At 57.1% G+C, this 21,116-nt stretch overlaps 1 protein-coding gene across 6 annotated transcripts in view; it reads right to left on the bottom strand.

Moving 5' to 3' along the window:
- Positions 1 to 8,271: 8,271 nt before the first annotated feature.
- Positions 8,272 to 21,116, bottom strand: part of SH3BP2 (SH3 domain binding protein 2) — a 35,903-nt gene continuing 23,058 nt past the window's right edge. For 5 of the 6 annotated variants that reach the window (XM_019453866.2, XM_019453865.2, XM_053901761.1 and 2 more), the window contains 12 exons: positions 19,003 to 19,142; positions 17,711 to 17,813; positions 16,876 to 16,993; positions 16,516 to 16,586; positions 15,345 to 15,433; positions 14,973 to 15,041; positions 12,797 to 13,451; positions 11,339 to 11,450; positions 11,043 to 11,098; positions 10,602 to 10,683; positions 9,124 to 9,183; positions 8,272 to 8,893 (listed from right to left, as the gene is read on the bottom strand). In XM_019453866.2, the coding sequence (XP_019309411.1) occupies positions 8,756 to 8,893; positions 9,124 to 9,183; positions 10,602 to 10,683; positions 11,043 to 11,098; positions 11,339 to 11,450; positions 12,797 to 13,451; positions 14,973 to 15,041; positions 15,345 to 15,433; positions 16,516 to 16,586; positions 16,876 to 16,993; positions 17,711 to 17,813; positions 19,003 to 19,138 (1,689 nt within the window). In that variant the 5' untranslated portion in view covers positions 19,139 to 19,142 and the 3' untranslated portion in view covers positions 8,272 to 8,755. Of the gene's footprint in view, positions 8,894 to 9,123; positions 9,184 to 10,601; positions 10,684 to 11,042; positions 11,099 to 11,338; positions 11,451 to 12,796; positions 13,452 to 14,972; positions 15,042 to 15,344; positions 15,434 to 16,515; positions 16,587 to 16,875; positions 16,994 to 17,710; positions 17,814 to 19,002; positions 19,143 to 20,979; positions 21,111 to 21,116 lie in introns of those variants that run through there. The other variant, XM_053901760.1, reaches the window with a different exon arrangement.

The following is a 21,116-nucleotide window of genomic DNA, read 5'->3' on the forward strand; positions in this document are numbered from 1 at the left end:
GGGTGCTAGCCTCCAGGAAGCAGTATGCACTTTATATCAATAACCACTTTATGAAGCTCCATCCCTCATGGGCACAATATCCAGTGACCTATTACAGGAATTGGTGCTTCCTGTTCTGCAACACTAAGTGCTGTGAGCTTGGCCATCCTAGATGTCACCAAAGAGGACACTTCTACCAGGGAGCATAGTAATGTTGAAACTATGGCTACCACCTGATCACGTGCGACAATTTGTGCCAGTGGATCAGTGGGCAAAGGAGGGAGTAACCATATTGGTAAGGATACCTGACCTGCAGTATTAGGAATGTGTAGAGCCACCTGCCACGTGATGAGGGCAGGCAGGAATGGGTGTAGCACTCAGGCAACCGGAACAGGCATTCAGAGGAATGGGGCATCTCTTGGTACTCCCCCACCCAGCAACTGTAAACAGGCAAGCCTGGCAACATGTCCTGGTAAGGGCAGGCCCCCAGGAGCTCAGACCCTCAGGCACGAGCCATCTAGGAGAGCCAAAGTGTCAGCCGTGAAGAAATCTAAAATGGGTGGTAGAAAAGGGGGACGGTGAGTATCATTTGTGGCCTGGGAGGGCAACTGCACCAGTGAGGGCTACAGCTCATCTCTCTACCCACCTCTCAGAAGTTCCCCCAGATACTCTGACCCACTAGAACACTGGAGAATCTATGTCTGAATGGACTGACCTTAATGTGAGAAGCAAGTAGATATGAGTAGCTCACCGGGTGGACTCAGTCGTCGCTGTCGGTGCCTACACAGATTACCTTTCTGGCTTGGTGTCGGAAGCGGGCCCTGCCCGGGTGCTGTTAGCTGCTAATGACCCCAGAGCCCTGCCTCCAGTGTCGCCCTGCCCAGGACATTATCTCCCTACTTGAAGAGCCTAGAGCCAATAACTGGCTGATCCAGGGGCACCTCAAAGCAGGATCAACAGTGGGACAATCCACACTCCAGAGCTCCCCGTGGGATCAGGCTGAAGTTAGACTCCAGCTGGGACTTCCATCCTTTCTTTATTCCTTTTCCCTATCCTGGTTCCCCCATTCAGCTTATCCTGAGAGCATTCCCTCTATAAATCACTCGCGCAGGAGCCCCATTTCAGGTTTTGCTCCTAAAGAATTGAATCTAAGAAAATTGCATATTGAAAATACTGTCTACAACCCAACACCAAAAAAGCAAGCAACCCAATTAAGAAATGGGCAGGGGCACCTGGGTGGCTCAGTCAGTTGAGCAACTGACTTCAGCTCAGGTCATGATTTCACGGTTTGTTGGTTCGAGCTCCAAGTTGGGCTCTGTGCTGACAGCTCAGAGCCTGGAGCCTGCTTCGGATTCTGTGTCTCCCTCTCTCTCTGCCCCTCCCCTTCTCATGCTCTGTCTCTCTCTCTCTCCAAAATAAATAAACATTAAAAAAAAAAAAAGAAATGGGCAAAGGACTTGAACATTTTTCCAAAGACATACAGATGGCCAATAAGCACATTTGCCCAACATCGCTAATCATTGGGAAACTGCAAATCAAAATCACCACAAGATACCACCTAACACCCATTCGGAATTGCTATAATAAAAAAAGAAAAGAGTAAGTGTTTAGAAAGGATGTGGAGAAATTATGCTGGTGAAAATGTGCAATGGTGCAGCCACTGTGGAAAACAGTAAGGTGGTTCCTCAAAAAGGCAAGCAGAGAATTGCCATATAACCCAGCAATCACACTTTAGGGTACATACTCCAAAGAATGAAAACAGAGTCTCTAACAGATATTTGTATGTCCATGTTCATAGCAGCATTATTAACAATAACCAAAAGGTGGAAGCAACTCAAGTGGCCAGTGTAAGATGAATGGATAAACAATGTGGTCCATCCGTACAATGGAATATTATTCAACCTTAAAAAGGAAGGAAATCCCGGCACCTGTTACAACATAGATGAATACTGAAGACACTACGCTGAGTGGGATAAGCCAGATGCAGAACAACAAACTGTTACATGATTCCACTTACACGAGGCTCCCAGAGTAGTGAAATCCATCCTTGTAAACGCCAGGCTAATCTCTGTATCATTCCCATCAGTCTATGTGCTGCCAAAACAAGCAGCGGAAGTACTAGCCTTGCAGGGCTCGAATCTTCAACCCGGGTGTTATTAGCATCACACTCAAACCAAGTGAGCTAACCGGCCAGCTGTGTGTCAGAGTCTCTCAGGGGGAGAGAGCAGACGGTGGGAGCCAGGGGCTGGGGGAGGGAGAATGCTGAGTTGTTTAATGGGGACAGAGTCTCCCTTTCACAGGATGAAAAGAGTTGTCAGGATAGATGGTGGAGATGATTCACAATAATGTGAATGTACTTAATGCCACAGAACTGTACTGTTAAAATGGTAAGTCTTGTATTACACATATTTTATCATAATAAAAAAAAAGTTTTTATACTATTAAAATGCACCTTCCTGGGGCGCTTGGGTGGCTCAGTTGGTTAAACGTCCGACTTCAGCTCAGATCATGCTCTCGCGGTTCTTGAGTTCAAGCCCCGCGTCGGGCTCTGTGCGGGTAGCTCAGAGCCTGGAGCCTGCTTCAGATCTGTCTCCCTCTTTTTGCCCCTCCCCCACTAGTGCATGCACGCCCTCTCTCAAAAATAAAAAAATAAACATTAAAAACATTTTTTAAATACACCTTCCTTTTCCAAGGGGGGCGGGGGGAAGAAATACTGCCTTGGATGGAAGTTGTTTTCTTTTTCCTTTTCTTTTTTTTTGGATGGGAGTTTAAAAAAATTAGACAATACACAATTAGACAATTAAACAACAGAATTAGATACATACAACAATGATATCAAGTAATTAAGGAGATCGATGGAGCTAAAGTCACCTAAAGTCCTTGTGCTGTCTAGGAAGTAAAAGTATTACTCCAGGACTCAGGTAAGAATAGAAATAGACTGTATAACTTTCAAACTAGAAGAGGGGTGTGGAATGACTGGAAAAAAAAAAAAGTTGCTCAATCCAAGAGAGAGAAAGGAGAAAAAACCCTGCATGGGTGCCTGGGTGGCTCACCTGACTCTTAATTTCAGTTCAGGTAACAATCTCACAATTCATGAGTTCAAGCCCCGAGTCGGGCTCTGTGCTGACAGCTGGGAATCTGCTTGGGATTTTCTCTCTCCCCCTCTCTCTCTGCCCCTCCTCTGTTCACACGCACACTCTCTCTCAAAATAAATAAGTAAACTTAAAAAAAAAAAAAAAACCCATAAACACAGATGGGACAATACAAGTGGTAGATTTAATTAAATTAGATACAAATGAACAAAATGCTCCAGTTAAAAGAAGAGGTATGTCCTATATGCTAGAAACTAAATGAAATTAAAAATATATACAATTTGCAATACACTAAAAGAAATATAAAGTATCTATGAACCGAATCTAATAAAACTTGAGCAGGGCACCTGGGTGGCTCAGTCGGTTAAGCATCCAACTTCGGCTCAGGTCATGATCTCACAGTCTGTGAGGTCGAGCCCCGCGTCGGGCTCTGTGCTGACAGCTCAGAGCCTGGAGCCTGCTTCAGATTCTGTGTCTCCCTCTCTCTGACCCTCCCCCATTCATGCTCTGTCTCTCTCTGTCTCAAAAATAAGTAAAAACATTAAAAAAAAAAAAAAAACTTGAGCAAGATTATAATGGACAAAATGATGAAATCCTATTGGCAAACCTTAAAGAAGGCTCAAATTAATAGGGAGGTAGATAGACCATGTTGATGAGTCAGAAGACTCAATGTTGTAAAGATGTCAATTTTCTCCAAGCTGATTTACAGCTATAATAAATTCCCAATCAAAAGATCGGCAGAGGGATGCCTGGGTGGCTCAGTCAGTTAAGCGTCCAACTCTGGTTTCAGCTCTGATCCTGATCTCACAGTTTGTGGGATCAAGCCCCATGTCGGGCTCTGTGTTGATAGTGTGGAGCCTGCTTGGGCTTCTCTCTCTCCCTCTCTCTCTCTGCCCCTCCCCTGCTTGTGCATGTGCTCTCTCCCTCTCTCTCTCTTTCTCTCAAAATAAGCTTAAAAAGATCAGCTGAGTTATTAGTGACATTGACGAGCTGATTTTAAAACTTAAGTGAAAAAGAAAGTGGGAGAAAAAATTCACATGGAAGTAGAAAGAGCCATAATAGCCAAGACACTCTCAAGGAAGAAAATAAGGTGAGGACTTACTTAGCAGAGAGAAAGACATAATCTAGTGACAGTAACTAAGATAGCTGCTACTGGCATAGGAATAGACTGACAAATGGAACAGAACAGAGTCCAACAACCGACCTACATATATATGGACATGTCACAGGTGGCGTTGCAGATGGTGGGGGGAGAGCAGATTATAAATAAATGGTACAGGAAGAAGTGGGTAAACTTATGGGGAAAAAAATAGAAGTGAACCCTTACCTTTCACCATAAGCAAAAGAACAATTATAAAGTTGGAGACGGTATTTGCAATACACATTACTGACAATATCAAGGCTACGTAAAGAATGTGTATAGATTAACAAGAAAAAGGAACAACACATAGAAAAATGTGCAAAATATTTAAATAGACACTTCACAGGAGACAAATCACAATGGTTAATAAACACATGAAAATATGCTCAAGCCCACTAATAATCAGCTAAATGCAAATTAAAGCCATGATTATACACCCACCAGATTGACAAAAAATAAAATCTGACAATACCAAGTGTCAGCAATGATGTGGAACCAAGGGAACTATCTTTTTTACTGCTGGTGGGAGTGTAAACTGGAAAAATAAAATTCCTGGAAGACAGTAAAAGGTTCTGATGCCCTAGAACCCAGCAGTCAGCCTCCTGGGTGCATAACCCTAGAGAAACTCATGAAACATGGATAAAATTGTTGCTAGCAGCATTGTCTGGGACTGCCCCAAACTGGAAGCAAACCAAATGTCCGTCAACGATAAAATGGACCGTGAACTGATACACTTATATAATGGAATGGTTTTCAGCAATGAACGGGAACTACAGCTGCGCCCAGCAACATGGACAAATCTCAAAGACATGACAAGCAAAAGAAGCCAGATGTCAAAGCTTCATCTGTAGGATTCCATTCACATAAAATACAAAAACAGGAAACCGCTGCAGTGGATGTGCAATTGAGTGGTGAAGGCTTTATAGCAAAACAAGAACATGAGCCTCACCAAAGCCAGGGCAGGGGTTGCCGACGAGACCGGGAGAGTGGTGCTGTGATGGGGAGGGCACATGGGTGCCAGAGAGGCTCTCTTGATGGGATCGTAAAAATGTTCACTTCATAGCAATTTGTTAGGCTGCACATTTGCATTTTGCTCATTTTTCTGAATGTGTGTTTTACTCTATGGGGAAAGAAAGAAAAAAAGGAGCATGCTTCAGCTCTGGGTAGCTCAGAGCATGGCCAGAGCTGAAGCCAGAGGGTGATGCAGGAAGAGCTGTTGGGCAGCCTCTAAGGATTCATGAGGAGCAAAGGAAGGTCTGAAGGAGGCAGACGTGTCTGGGGTCAGCTGTGGGTCAAGACTCTCCCTCTCGTGGGAGCATGCCAGAAGGGAGCTTAATGAGGGCTGGCCATTACCAACCATCTTTGAGGGTCACTGCCCCCCCTGGACAGGAGCCCTCCCCGAGGTCCCCCCATCAGGCCATCTTTTCCAGGGGGTGGGATAGGGCATGCAGGCACAGTCACAGCAGACTGGATATGGCAAGCTTCCCAGTGAGGGGCTCCGTGCCACGGGGTCATGGCCAGAGACAGAGGCCCTCCCCTCACTGCCCTCTAGACACACGGACTTGGTTTAAGTGCCAGCTCTGCCCCGTGTTCCCTGTGTGTCCTTCATGTCCTCCAGGCCTCCCTTCTCCCTTGGCCCTAAGCCGCTGACTCTTCTTCCCTGGTGCCCTGTCAGGGCGGCCCATCGCTACAGGGGTGCGGAGAGGTGGGGGGGGGGGGGGGGGGGGGGGGAGGAGGGGTGCCTCCTTGGGCCAGCAGGGGGCGTCCTTGAAATGCGCCCCAGAGTTGGGGCAGGGACTTGCAGCACGTCTGGACTTGCTCTGTGAGGTCTCTTCTGGTTCTAAAAGCATCTCTTTTTACCATGAAAGTCTATTAACAGAAGGTAGAGAAGCTCCCCATACTCTTTCTGATCAACTATAAGAAAAGTAAACCCACGTTCAGTCCTCTGCTTGGAGAACTTCACAAAGGGTCTGGGCCTTTCACAGGACCAGGAGTTGGACCCATCCCTGAACCCACTATGATGCTGGACAAGGCAATGAAGCCTCTCTGAGCCTCAGTTTCCCTATCTGTAAGATGAAGAAGCAGGCTAGCCCCTGGGGCAGGTCCCAGGCCTTCTATTTATTCCCCCGAGACTGGGCCCAGAGGGCAAAGCAGAGGGAAGCAGGCCAGTTTGCTCGCCCCAGGGCTGTGGCCCCCTCGGCTTGGTCAGGGCATACCTAAGGACTGTGCAGACACTCAGAAGCCCCCAGGAGTGACGGGGAGGTAGCCAGGGGCTGGGGGCTGGGGGCTGGGCTCAGAGCAGCAAAGGATAGGTCACATGGTAACAAGTGGCAGAGCTGGGACTTGAATCTAGGCTTCTCTGACCCTCCGTTTTCTCACCTATCAAATGGGAACATAGCAGCTCCATCCAAACTATGTCAAGTATCCATGGGGCTCAGTGCCTGGAACCCAGGAAGTACTTGGTGAGTGGTAACCACCTTCCAACACTATAGGAGGAATAGAACATTCACGGCAGGTCTCAGGAGGGAGTGGATCCCTCTGGCTCCTCCTTTATGCTGGAGACCATGCCTGCGACCCCATCGGCCACCCAAAACACACACTCTTACCACTGAGGCCAGGGCCCCTGGGGCAGTTCAGGGAGGCAGGAGCCTGTCCTGCGCAGGCATAGGGCCCAGAAGGAGAGGTAAAGCCAGTCCAGGCCCTGGGGTGGGTCTTGGGCAGCAAGGCCTCATCCATCCAAGTAGGCAGAGGACCTATCACCTGGCTCTGGGCCCCAGAACCTCCAGACTTTCCAGCTCAGGGGTCTTCGAACACATTTTAGTCCCATGTTAGCCAGAAGTGCTAAGGCATCCCACATCCAGCAGCACATCACCAGCAAGCAGACTCCCAGGCACGGACTGGAAACCATTCTTCTGGTCCAAGCCCCCCGCTGAACAGTTTTTACAGGAAGGAAAGCCGCAGCCACAGTGGGGTGGAGTGCCTCAATGGGCTCCCCACACAAGGGCTGAGAGGGGCAAGAACTGTAGCTGCAGGGAGGAGGGGCTGCTCGTTCCCAGGGCTGGGGTAGGGCATCAAAAGCGCCCCGTGCGCCACACTGGACCGTGCCTGTGCTGACCCCTCCCCTGGCAGGCTTTAGAGGAAACATCTACACAGACGGTGCTGGACACTTGCTTCCTAGAAGGGACCTCTCAGTACCCTGGGGCCGCAGCCTCTCACATCCACAGAGGCCTCATCCCTCCCCCTCCTCCAGCAAGCCACCCCACCCCCAAAACATGCCCAGGGGCACATGGAGGTCAATCTAAACAAAGATGATTAATCCTCGGCTGGTGGGCACAAGTGCTATCCTGGGTTTGGATCTCACACAGCAAACTTCTTTCCCCACATAAGGTGCAGAGAGGATCTGATGACCCTGGGGTCCCTCCCTGCCAGCCCAGACCCTAAATGGAGTCTGTTTACACACACCCAAAAATCCAGCCTGGATGGCCGTTGCCAGGGAGAGCACCTGCTGAATTCTGTAGTAGGAAAGGAGGGGGCGGTGAGGGCTGGACTTGAATGGGGTGTTGCCCAGGGGACTCAGCATCTGGGGACCACCCTCCCCACCCACTCAGCCTACACAGGACCCACTTTCCCACCCCTCTGTAGCCATCACTTCCTCCAAGAAGTCTTCCTGGAGACCTCAGTGGGGTTCTAGCTCCCCACCCAGGCACACCCCAATGCTGTGGCCAGTGTGTGCTCAGCTGTCTCCCAGTAACCATCTGTTAATCCGGCAAATGACCCAACTGTACATACGGGGACCTTTTAGCTCTGTAGTCCCATTGCCTTGCCTCTGACCTGTGGCACTTCAGAGTACAGGCTCTGAGTCCGGAGTGCCCAAGGTCAAATCCTGTTGTTACCAGCTATGCACCCCGAGCAAGTCATTTAGGGACCTTTGCCCCGGAAGACAAGAACTTCTTAGGCTTCCTGTAAGCTGGGCTGCTGCAGCCAGCCGCTTGGATGTGGGTGTGGGTACTTGGTAAGGCTGGTCATCCCTCTCTCCCAATGAAACCCCAGCCACGGACAGAAAGGTCATCTGTGCTTTATTGTACATCAATGGCCCATCCTGGAGCCTGTGTCTTAGCGTTCCTGGGGGTGTCAGTCCTGGGGGGCCAGCCCCTGCCCTAACCCCAAACGCCCCAGCCCTGCCCAGCTCCCAACCCAGTGCCGGGTTAGTGTGCTGGGCGAGTGGGGAGGGGTGGAGGTGACCAGAATTCTTGTCCACAGAGCCCAAGCAGGGCTCGGTCCTGGGACCCTGGACTCCTGGAAGGTTGGACAGGGTGGTCTGCATGGGACAGGAGAGCCCCCCGATCCTCTGGAGACCAGAGCTTGGCCTAGCCCCAGGGACCCAGCCTGCTGGGTGGGGCCTGGCCTCGCAGATTCTACAAGGCCCTGGATCAGAGCACGGCGCTCACTCCAGATCATGCTCTCACGTGAGCCCGTCCCGTCTGCATGGCCCGGGGTCACAGCCCCAGTGGTTGTCTCTGCCCAGAAGCATGTATGACGGGCGTCACCTGGGCCTTGTGTAGCCGTAGGGGCGCTGCAGTCGCAGGCTCTGGTGGCTGGGCAGCACGTGGGTGTGGTAATGCTCCACCAGGCTGCCCACACTCACAAACAGCACCTCGCCCTCCAGGTAAAACTTAGAGTCCTGGGAAGGGGAAGGAGTGGCAGGGTCAGGGGGAGGTCTCCTGCCAAGTGCAGTGGACAGCAGCAAGGGTGACAGTCAGGCCTGCTCCCGGCTGCCCCGTGTCACCTCTGTGTGTCACACGCGTGTCACACGCCTGCCACACACCCTCCCCCCCCCCCCCCCCGCGCCGTCCCACCCGGGCCAGGGTTTCCCTTTCAGCCGGGCCCCGGGTGAGGGGTCAGCCTGCCCACCTTCTCAAAGATGCGGTAGTTCCTCACTTTGTTGGAGCTTTCATCCCACACGACCAGAACCTGCAGGGAGAGAAGCCCCAGCCTCAGGAGATGGACCGCAGAGACGGAGGAGTGGACAGAGGCATCATGCCTGGGTCCTAGGGCACTTACGGTGACCTAGGGAGGGGTCACTCTGCACGTGGACAGCAGGGCTGATATGGGCAGGCAGCCATTTGCCCCAGGGCTCCCGCCCAATAGCCTCCAATGAGACATAAATAATAGCAGCAGGTGCCTGGCTACTCTACGACCATGTCTGACGTACATGGGAACACTGAGGGGCTCCAGGCTGGCTCAGCTGGAAGAGCGTGCGACTCTCGATCTTGGGGTTGTGAGCTCAAGCCTCACATTGGGGGCAGAGCTTACTTGGGGAGGAGGAAGGGGAGGGGAGGGGAGGGGAGGGGGAAAGGGAGGGGAGGGGGGAGGGGAGGGGAGGGGAGGGGAGGGGAGGGGGGAGGGGAGGGCAGAGGGGAGGGGAGGGGAGGGGAGGGCAGGGGGAGGGGAGGGCAGGGGGGAGGGCAGGGGGGAGGGCAGGGGAGGGGAGGGGGAGGGGAGGGGGAGGGGAGGGCAGGGGGGAGGGGAGGGGAGGAGAGGGGGAGGGGAGGGGAGGGGGGAGGGAAGGGGAGGGGAGGGGGAGGGGAGGGGGAGGGGAGGGGGAGGGGAGGGGGAGGGGAGGGGGAGGGGAGGGGGAGGGGAGGGGGAGGGGAGGGGGAGGGGAGGGGGAGGGGAGGGGGAGGGGAGGAGAGGGAGAAGGAAAAAAGGACAAGAAAACTGAGGCTCAGTGAGGTCACAAAATTCACCCCAGAGGAGCAGAGGCAGACCCAGCACTCTCTCCCTATTCCCACTGCCCCAAGCAGCCTCCCCTTCAGAGTGCATGAAAACCCCCAGCCCAGTGCCTGGGTGACTCCGTCGGTTAAGTGTCCAATTCTTGACTTAGGCTCAGGTCACGATCTTGCGGTTCATGAGATCGAGCCCCACATCAGGTTCTGGGCTGACAGTGAGGAGCCTGCTTGGGATTCTCTCTCTTCCCTCTCTCTCTGGCCCTTCTCTGTTCTGAGCATGTACACACACACTCTTTCTCAAAATAAGTAAACATTAAAAAAAAAAAACAAACAGCCGCATCAGAGTTCCAGAACCCCCAGCACTTCCCTCCCATTTCCTGCCTGTGCTGGGGGGCTGGGCCACTATCCCAGCTAGAAGACAGTATTCAGTTCCTGAGAATAGATGGGGGAGGGGCTGCTGGGCAGAGACCCCAACGACGGAACTAGCTGAGATGCGAAATAAGAGGCTGTGCAGGGAAGCGATGTATATACTATAAAGCACGATGCGTGCCATCAGCCCAAGTGTGTGCAGAACCAGACGAACCCCCCCACAACGCAGCAGTCCCCAGGGCGCCTTCACTCAGCAGGGTGACTGTTGGGGCACCCTCCCTGGGCACCTACCTTCCCTGACTTGGTGGAGGAATCCCGGATGCAGTAGAGTCCATCCTGGGGCTCTCCCTGGGGGCTTGTGGCTTTGAACAGCCTAAAATAACACAGCTGCATCAACAAACCATCCTCAGACAGCCAACCCTCTCAGGGACCCTCCAGCCTCACTCCTCAGTGTAGGTTTTTGTCTTCTCACTATTCTGCAGCACATGGTCTGAGAGCAACCGGTGTGGTGAGGCCGGCCTGTGTGGGGCTTGGGGCCCTGCCCGGGGTGATGGGCAGCACTGGGACTGGGCTGATGGCATCCGCTGTTTTGCTGGCTTCCCCAGTCTGCTCAGGGCCATGCACCTGTGCTAGCCACTGTCTAACACCAAAGCAGATGACGTGGGACAGAAAGGCAGGGGACCTCACATCTGCAAAAACAGGGATTCGGAGAAAGAAGGGCTTCATGCTGACCTTTCCACTTCGTAGGACTCCGTGGTATTGATAAAGACAGAGCTGGGCAGGGGCACCTGGAGAGAGGCCAATGGCGGTCAGGGTCAGGGTCTGCACCAGCCCTCTCCTCCCTCCCCCCACCCCGTGGGCTGCCAGCCTGTGCCCAGATCTGGGGCTGTGCACACGCTTACACTCCCGACAACTCCAGCGTCCTGGGGGCTTGTCACTGGAGGTGGCCGGTGAGGGGCCACCCCGGCCTGCAGCCCGCCCACCGCCACCTGCCCAGTGCCAGGATCCGGAGCTCTCCATTGCCTCACCTTCTCATAGTCATCGTCAGAACCCTCTGCACTCGTGTCCTCAGGCTTCGAGAGTCGTCGGGGCTTCTCAAAGGAGAAGCTCCGGAAACTCTGCCCATCAGGGGGTGACCGCCTTGAAGGGGAAAAGCAGAGGAAGGGACATCACTGTCACACCCCTGCACACCACCCCCACACACCCTAGGCCTCCACCAGAAAGCTCTGAAACAGGCCTCTGTTGGCTGCCCTTGGGTGACGGCTGCCAATGCCACTGGCAAGAGGGGTCCTAAGGGCCTGAACTCTGGTGTCAGGGGTCACACGACAGATGTGGGAGAAGGCCCTGGGCTGGGGGTCTCGGCCCAGCTCTGCTGCTAACCAGCTTGTGACCTTGGCCAAGTCATGCCCCTCCCAAAGCCACAGAGAATGGATGCACGTGAATGGATGGGAGTCCACAAACATGTCCCACACATGCGGCCAGGTGGTCTGAAGCCTCTACGGTTTCAAGGAGGATTAAAGGAGACCACACGGGGCTGGTCTGCTGGGCCGTGGGCAGTCGGCCCTGGCACACCCAACCCTGTAGCATTTGGCAAACTGACCCAGTCTGCACCATCATGGCCCCTTGTCACATAGTTCTATGAACTATGTTCTATAGTTCTAGTTCTAGAACTATCACCTGGCAAGAGGGTCCTCCCAGGCACCCTCCCACAGCAGCAGAGCTAACAGAGCCCTAGGGAGGAGAGAGCCAGAGCCAAAGGGGTTCCAGGAGCACTGGGTCAGCACGCTCACTCAAGGCTCACCCCATGGCTCCCAGAGCCTTCACTGTTTAGGGCCCTGGACATCTCTGACCACAGGCTGTGGTATGAATGACACTGTGGGAGCAGGGGACACCAGTCTCCTGACGCAGCCCAGCAATAAAGAAGACAGTGTTCCACGCAGACCTCAGGGTGAGTCACCAACATACTCCACATTCTGGCAAGTTCCCAGTCAGGAAGAGCACAAAGGCAGCCTTGGTGGCTCCAGAGCCCCAGGCAGGGCTGGGAAGGACAGCTGTGGACCAGCGAGGCTTGTGCAGGCTCGCTGGCCCCAAGAGGCTCACAGCCCCAGCTCCCACCCCTACCGTCTATCCCAGAGCAGGCAGCCCTGCAGGCCTCTCCCTTGACCCTTGCAGGCTCCTCGGGTTGCCCAGCACGGACTCTGGGAGGCCGGTTTCCCCCAAGACCCAACTTGCCCACTGCTCCCCAAGCAGCCACAGGCTCCAGGCCCAGCACCCACTAGGCTGGACATTCTTCCGGGGCCAGTGCAGGGGAGGCTGCTCAGCCTAGCCAGGCTGGGGCTGTCCAGGAGCCTTCCCGCTCCTATGCTAGGGCTGCCGGCTACCCCTCATGGACAGAGAGGGCCAGAGAGGAGGAGGCCAGGGCACCAGCAGGAGAACCCATCAGGTTGGGGAGGGACCCCAGGGGCCCCAGTGCCAAGTAAACTCACTGGAGGTGGGGGAGGGGTGGCTTCTCTGGCCTGGGCAGGACGGGGGGCCGGACTGTGGCCTCGGGCATGGGCAGCTTCAGTACAGGAGGCCTGGGGGCCACAGGGGGTACAAAGAGTCCGGGCCTGGCTGCCTCCCTTGGGGGGGCCTCTTCAGTCATCTTCAAGAACTTGGGCTTGTTGGCCGGCACTGGCGGGGGCTCGGGTGTGGGTGGCCCCCGAGGGGACAGATGGAAGGACTTGAGCTTGTCACAGTTCCTGGAGGTGGCAGTGGCCATGCCAGCAGAGCTGGAGGCAGAGCCAGCCCCATGGCCAGGGACCCGGGGCTCTGGGCTGGGGCTGGGGCTCTCCCGGAAGCAAGGGGGTTTCCGGAGGTTGGGCATGGTTGGCAGGTTGCCCAGTGGGGGGTCGCTCATCCTCCGGGAGGCCGTGGGCACTCTGAGGCCAGGCTCGGGCCGCCTTGGGCCCAGCACGTCCCTCTTGGAGTCCTCGGGAGCCAGGCTTGCATCGGGGAGGCCACGCTTCGGGGGCGGGGGTGGCAGCAGAGGGCTCGGGCCCTTGGAGGCAAAGGAGTGAGCACGGGGCATGTCGGAGAAGACTGGCTTCCTGGGCGTGGGCACAGGAGGCGGGGGGTAGGCCGGCGGGTGGGTCAGAGTGTCTGCAGAGCAACGAGACCAGTCAGTGAGCAAGCATGACCTGCTTGAGGCTGGGCCAACACCACCAACCCGCACCACCTGGCCTGCCTCACGCATCCCCCAGAAGTAGCCCACAGAAGCTTCCAGAAGCCTAGATGTCATATCAGGAGCCATCAGGTTCCCAGAAGCAGAGGTAGAGAGAAGAGGCAAGGCGGACTCCTAGGCCCTGACCTCAGCTAGAGGAGGCTATAACTCCCACCAACAGAGGTGAGGGGGATGGACGGAAGCAGGTGGGGAGGAAGGTGAGGGTTACGTGTGCTCGTGCTACAAGACACATTGTGGGCATTGGGGCACAGGTCTGGGGTTCAGAGGAGAGGTGCTGGATGGAGATGCCAGTGTGACACGGCTGTCCCGGCAGCCTAAGACTGGAGGGAAAGGAGCGAGCCGGGCCTGAGTCCCAGGGTGGCCAGGGTTGTGCGGATGGGCATCAGGGGGCTGGTACAAGGCTGAGTGAGGTGGGAGGGGCCTGGAGCACAAGGCACCTGGTGCTGAGCAAGGCGGCTGAGAAGCAGGGGGGACGGCACCAGGCCGGGTAGAGCTCCACCCACGGGTGCCGAGGGCTGCGTCGGGGGATGGGGAGGTCGCTGGAACCATATTAAGACACATTTTGGGGACGGGGAGGTAAAGCCTGCTTGTAGGGGGCACTCAGAAGGGAGTGTGCAGGCAGGTGCACAGGAGCGCTGGCCCTGGAGGTGCACGGCTGGGCGCAAAGCGAGGCCCAGCGTGCTCACCTCCAGCCACGTGTGGCCACAGTTCAGGGAGGGGCAGAGGGACACAGGATGGAGCTGTGGGCTCTGTGCTGGGAGGGGAGCTGGCACATGGCTGGGAGGCCCTGGTGGTGGCCTCAGAGGGAGGGGCCAGTAGGAGGGAAGGGGCTGGACCTGCTTCACCTGAGAGGGACTCGGGGTTGAGGTGGGCAGAGGACAAGGTCGTTGGAGGAGAGGAGGCAGAGACACAGGGAGGCCGCGGGTTAGGGGGTTTGTCCCAAGTCCCCAGGACAGTGGAAAGGATAGTGAGTGATGGGCACAGCCCTCTCCCGCTGACCCTATGCTTTGCTGTAACGCATACGTGTGATGCCCAGTACAAGCCTGTCTCCCTTGCCAGGGAGGTTGGGTGGGAGTGGGTCGGTAAGCGACAGGCTAGCCTGGCCATCGTCCAGATGGCCATCGGCCACAGGAGTAGGCCCTACCCTGGCCCCACCCACTCCTCAGTGTCCCTCCTTCCCCCCTCTCGGCCCCCAGGACCACCCCAGCCCAGCATCACAAGTGTGGGCCCCCAGCTCACTTATTTGTAAATCCTCCCCCTCCATCCCAGGCTTACTGCAGAGGCTGGAGGGTCAGGTGAGCAGAGCCAGCCAGAGTGCACACAACAGGGAAACGGAGGCCACCCAGAGCAGGATTCTGGCCAGCATTCCCAGCTCAGGAAGGGCTCTGCTCTAGGCCCCAGCCCCGTGAGCGCCCCAGGCTCACAGGTTGCCCACCTACCTTCGGGCTCCACGGGCTCAGGGGAGTCCGGCTCCATGTATGAGTCGTCCTCGTCCTCGTGCTCATAGTCTGTGAGGCAGACAGAGGGTCAGACCTAGGGCAGCCCAGGCCCAGCCGCACCAGGGTTGGGTGGCAGGGCAGGTGCCCTCAGAACACTGGCAGCCAAGAGTCAGGGAGGCACTGGACAAAGACCAGGTGGGCCGGGTGTGAACCCAGGACCCAGGCTGCCTGGGGAAGACAAACGGACAGATCAAGGACAGCCAGATATGTTTCCCCTCCTTGGTGGCAGCCAGAGAGGAGGGACTGATCCTTTCACTGCCGCAGCCAGGTGCCGAGAGGTGGTGGGGCAGGGGCTGCAGAGACAGGCCTCACCTTCATTGTCTGTGGGGTATGGAGAGAGGCTGATGTCCACAGGCCGCTCGACTGCACCGTAGAAGCTGTCTGTGTCTGAGCTGGAGTCACTGAAGTGGGGGGGGGGGGGGAGTGAGCATTGTGCAGGGGGGAGTCCTTTGCACCCACACGTATGGATACATATGCACAGAGACACACACACAGAGGAGGACATGAGCACAAACGTGACACAGACACACACAGACATATACAGAGCTGGACCCACAGACAAACACAAAACGAGAAAAGACATAGGGGGTGCCTGGGGGGGCTCAGTTGGTTGAGCATCTGACTTCAGCTCACGTTCATGAGTTCAAGCCCCGCATCAGGCTCTGTGCTGACAGCTCACAGCCTGGAGCCTGTTTCAGATTCTGTGTGTCCCTCGCTCTCTACTCCTCCCCCACTCATGCTTGGTCTGTCTCTCTCTCTCCCTCAAAAATGAATAAACTTAAAAAAGAAAAGACCCACACAAGGTGATAAAAACAGACACAGGGACTGGAGGCTGTGGTGCCTCCCCTGACCGACCAGACAGGGCCAGGCCTCAGGGCCAGCCCCACATCCCACTGCCCACCTCTGGGTCTCCAGTCAGTTCTGAGCTAAGCCTGCTATAAGGCTCAGGGCCAGGAGCTCTGGGGGCAGGCAGGCACTTGTGGGATGGCCTCAGGTGTGCCCAGCCTTCTCTGGGCCTTAGTTTCCTCAGCTCTGAAAGGACAGGATGGTTTTTGTTCCTGCCCAAAGGGCCCTTGCTGCCTGCTGGGCCACCTCACGGTGAGGTCACTGAGACCTGGATGGACTGAGCCAGTGCCCTGGGGGACTCACTCTGGTCTCAGTCTCAACGCGCCAGGGTGAGCGTCAGGGGACTGGGAAGTTGAAGCTCTGAGCTACAAGTGCTGGGCCTCTGGGCGGGCAGGTAAAATCACACACGGCCCCTGAACAGAAACCACCAATGGGTGTGCACACACGCACTTATACACTCCGGGACACACACACACACACACACACACACACACACACACACAGCCTGGCTGCACCTTCAGAAAACTCATCAAGAAGGCGATTCTGGGTCAGGCCCCCGGAAGCTGGGAGGTAGGCACACATGTCAACCCAGTGGCCCTGGCGACACCCTGCCCATGCCTCCCATGCCCAGGCCCACCTGGCGTCTGTGGGCAAGTCCTTCTTCTCGTGGAAGTGGCCGATCTCCCTGCGCAGCAAGGCCATCCAGCCCTGTGGATCAGTCCGGGTTGTGGTGAGCACAGCGCTGTCCAGGGCCTGCCCCTCCCTCACCCTGCCTGCCCTCACTGCCCTGGCTGGCAGCCTTCCTGGGGCCCTGGCCTCCCCTCAGCCCATTCAGGGCTCTTCCTGACACAGCTTCCAAGAGTGTGGTGCCAGACTAGGCTACAGACGGAAGGAGGAGGACTGAGGAACAGCACCTGCCCGGCACCTTGCCCCCCCACATCCCCTAGGGGCCAGGATGGTACCCCTGCCAGCTCCCTGCCCCTGGAGGCAGCCTCACCTTGCGCTCATCCTCAGAGGAGGCAGAGAAGAACCAGGTGCGGTGCTTCTTGCTGATGTGGACAATCTTGAAGGGGAAGACATTGTTGGACGTCGTCTCCTCAGCCGCCCGCATCACCCTGAGGGCACGGGGCCAGCGGTCAGCACCTGGGCAGGCCTCAGCACCCAGCACGCCCCCAAGGACACTGGCAGGTCTGGGCAGTCCCACCTTGCTCACTCTCCAGGCCAAAGGCCTAGATGCTTCAGGCAGAGGAAAGCACGTAGGCAGGGACAGGGATGGGCAGACATGGTTCTGGGGTCTGGGAGGTCATCCTGGGAGCAGCAGCATGCGGGGCTCCAAACCGAGGACACGTCACCCTCGCTGCCCACCTCAGCCCCACCTGGACCCTGGCCTGCCTGTTGGGGGCCCTAACATGTTAGCCTCTGCCCTGCCCCCACTGCCACGGGGGAGCCCGTGGGGCCAGGCACCTGGGGCAGGCGTGCCCATCTGCACCATCCCCTGAGGTCAGGGTGGTGTGTTTGGGAAAAGGAAACATCCCTCCCCGGGGGATCCCAGGGGAACCCCATCAGCAGGGAGGCGCTCACTGGGTGGACCCAGCCCATGGCATGTGTAAAGCAAGGAGCTGGCCCCAGCCCAGGAGGCCCTGAAGCCGGGGAGACCTGAGGGAGGTCGTGAGGAGGCCACATAGAGGCCAAGAGGGAGGGGAGAATGCTGGACGCGATCCAGGGTGGGTGGGGTGTGAGCCATCTCGGGAGAGCCCGAACTTTCCCTGGGTGGGAACCTGGGATTGGCCTGGCCAGGGCTCTGCTGGGGCCGGCGGGTAGCGGGCACTTACCGGTTATAGCCGTTCAGCGAGAAGGCACCCTGCGGGGAGGCGGACGTGCTGCTCTTGAAGTAGTAGACGCATCGCTTATGGATGATGACAAAGCGCAGGGGCCCTGAGGGCAAGGGCAAGTGTGGCAAGGGCACAGGGTGAGCCCCGAGAGGCTGCCGGGCAGACCCCACTCTGGGGGCCACTCCCAGAGGCCCTGGGTGACCCGAGGCCAGATCTCCTGCCTTTGAACCCCACTAAATGGAAGGGCCTGGAGTTGGGCTAGCATGCTGCCCCTCCCACGGAGTCCAAATGTAAACGATCCATGGGCATGCTGACCAGCCCGAGCGCCAAGGCAGGCCTGGCCGTTCCCGGGGCAGGGGCAGACCGTGACCAGAGAGGCTGGCTCAGAGAAGGGCAAAGCCAGGGCCAGAGGCCATGGCCACCTCTTTCCACCCTAGGAAGGCAGAGCGAGGGTCGGGGCAAAGAGGCCCGAAGAGCCACTGGCATGGAGCCAAACACCAGCCTACACAGTTACAGTGAACCCCCACGCTCCACTGTCCTATTCCCAGACAGTCCCTCCCGGGCCTAGGGGCACATCGGTTGCAGCCCCTCCTTGGAGGCTCCCTGTCCAAAGGCCAGAGCAGACCAGCAGCCCAGCCTGCGGTACCTCCGTAAGGCGGCACGGTGCCTGGGAGTCCTTGGCGGAGGGCGCTGCTGGAACAAAGGCCTGGGCAGAAGGACAAACAAGGCCCTGATGCTCTCTGGCCTTCAATGTCTTAATGACCGGGCATCTCCCAGACCTGGGGGCTCCCACCCTCTCCCAAAATGCTGTCCCAGGGACCAGAGCTTTGGCCTCACGCAACTCTGAAGGTCCAGCACCCAGCTGGGTCTTGGCACGTTAGTTCACTAAGGGACCGAGTGACCAACCAACTCACTGAACACCCACTGGATAGCGCAAGGCCAGACCTACCAGGCCACCGAGGGCCCCCAGCCCCTGGCTGCAGACTGAAGCTGCCCTGGACCGATGGTCAGCGCTGTGCACCAAATGCCCATCCTATCTCCACTTAGCAGTAACACCCCGAATCCTCCCACGATCCTGGGGAGTGGGGAGGCTGACCTCAGCACCCCCAGGCAGCACCGGCCACCATGGAGGGATGGAAAACTCTGGAGGGCCCACCACTGAAGGAGGCAGAGGCTCAGAGAGACAGGTCGCTTGCCCATGGAGGTCCACCAGGGCAGTGGGGCGGCAGGGCTGGGGTTCAGCCCTGTCCCCACATCCTCCCGTCATGCGCCCTACCACCCAGAGGACTCACATCTCAGCAACTGCAGCTGGGTGCCACCCTTCTTGTGCAGGTAGCCAGCCTTGGCCACGCCCCCGGGCATGGTCAGCAAGTTCTGGGCACCAATGGCCTTCATGGGGGCCGGCCAGTGCATCTCCTCGGCCGCCATGAAGCTGCAGTAAAAGGAGGAGACAGGTCTCAGCCAGGGCTGGGGGACAGAAGACGGCAAAGCTGAGGGCATGCAGTGGGGGATACTGCCAAGATGCTGAAGACAGCGTGAAGGGTCAGCAAGGGGTGAGGAAACTCCTTTCGGAAAGCCCCCGGCTTCTTGGTGGGGCCCCAGGCTTCTTGGTGGGACCCCAGGGAAAGAAAGGGCCAACTGGTCCACATGGTTGGCCTCTGGTCTATTTGGCCACAAACCTGAGCCCCAAGGACTCTGAGAACTGAGTGTGTTCCTTCACTGTCACTGGTTTACTCAGCACACGCCTACTGAATTCAAGGAAGGGGAGGGACCACCGTGAGTGAATTCAAACAACCACTGGCCCAAGGGCACCTGGGTGGCTCACTCGATTCAGGGTCCAACTCTTTGTCTCGCTCAGGTCATGAGCTCACGTTTCATGAGTTCAAGCCCCACATTGGACTCTGTGCTGACAGCACGAAGCCTGCTCGGGATTCTCTCTCTTTTCCTCTCTCTCTGCCCCTCCCCTGCTCCTGCTCTCTCTCAAAATAAAAAAAAAAAAAAAACCAAAAAAAACAAACAACCCACTGGCTTGGATAAATCAAGCCTTGGGCCATAACCACCCCAAATCTGAGTGCTATGTGAACCTACGATGGGGACAGCCACGGAGGGCTTCTAGCAGATGAGTAGGGTCACAGCCTAATGAAGTCAAAGAGGTACAGGGGCTGGGCCAGGCCCTGGTCACCCTCTCAACCATCTCTGACCCTTTAGCAGGGAAGGGGTGAGGGGCATGGCCCTCAAATGCCCCACCCTCCACTCCTGCCTGCCCTTCACCAGCTTCAGTCCATCCCTTCCTTAAGGCCCTGAGCCCAGGAAGCAGGAAAACAGGTAGTCAAGAGTCCCCACTTCCCATCCTGGCTTGGCTTTCTGGGGGACCCCTAGGCCTCAGTTGCTGGAACTGTAGAATGGAAAGACAGAGTGGACACAGCCTGGCACACAGCACACCCTTATCGGCAGTGGCCGTGATGACCATCCAGTGGGCTGGCTGGTATCCACCCTGCCTCCCCATCAGCTGGGGCATCACTCAGGCAAGGACCACACCGCGCACAGTCACCAGGGGCAGGCTGACTGCCTCAGGGTTAACTCGGGCCCGCAGGACCTGACATTCCAAGTGCAGCGTCAGCCCTCTCCCTTGTCCAGCCTCTTGTTCACCCCAGCTGCTCTCCCTGAAACATGCCAGGCTCCGGCCTCTGCCTGGAATGACTGACCACTACCCCTTCTCACATGAAGAACTCCTATTCATCCTTCAAGACCCAGGTTCTGAGTCCCCTCTTCCGTGAGCCACCTCATATTCGGGTCCCCCGCCACTGGTCCCTCTGAACAGCAACCCCACCGGGCACCGTTTTGCCTGTGCCTGCCTGAACCTGGTGCCGGGTCCCTCCTGGGGCCCCAGTGGAGTTGGACTGAACTGGGTGTGTGGTCAGTGTCCCAATGAGTCACTAGGGTTAGACCCAGAGGCCCCGTCCTCTGGGACTCCTGCCACTACAGCTCCCACTCCCAAACACACACACAAAGAAAACCACTCTGCTGCTGGCAAACCAGCACCCTCCACCAAACGTCCGGGGCTGCTCCCCCGGCCTCTGCCTGGGTCACTCAGGCTGCCCCCCTCCGGCTCCATCTGCCCAAAACCAACCCCTCGGCCTGGGTCCCGCCAACAGCGGAGGAGGCTCCGAACAAAGGCACGTCCCCGGCCCCCGCGACACAGCCCCGCGCCCCGCCCAGCCGGCCCACGCCCGCCTTTGTTCCCGCAGGAAGCGCGGCTCGGTACTCACGGCGTCCACGCGGCGGCCCGCCGTCCCTGCGCGCAGCGACACGGCCCCGGGCCCGGCCCCGCGGCGCCCGCCTCCCGCCCGCCCCAGCCCCGCCGCCCGCGCCCCGCGCCCGCCATGCCGCGCCCCGCGCCCCGCCG

The sequence above is a fragment of the Panthera pardus genome, unplaced genomic scaffold (assembly GCF_024362965.1).
Source record: "Panthera pardus isolate Hobbes unplaced genomic scaffold, ASM2436296v1 HiC_scaffold_13, whole genome shotgun sequence".
Classification (NCBI taxonomy): Eukaryota; Metazoa; Chordata; class Mammalia; order Carnivora; family Felidae; genus Panthera; species Panthera pardus.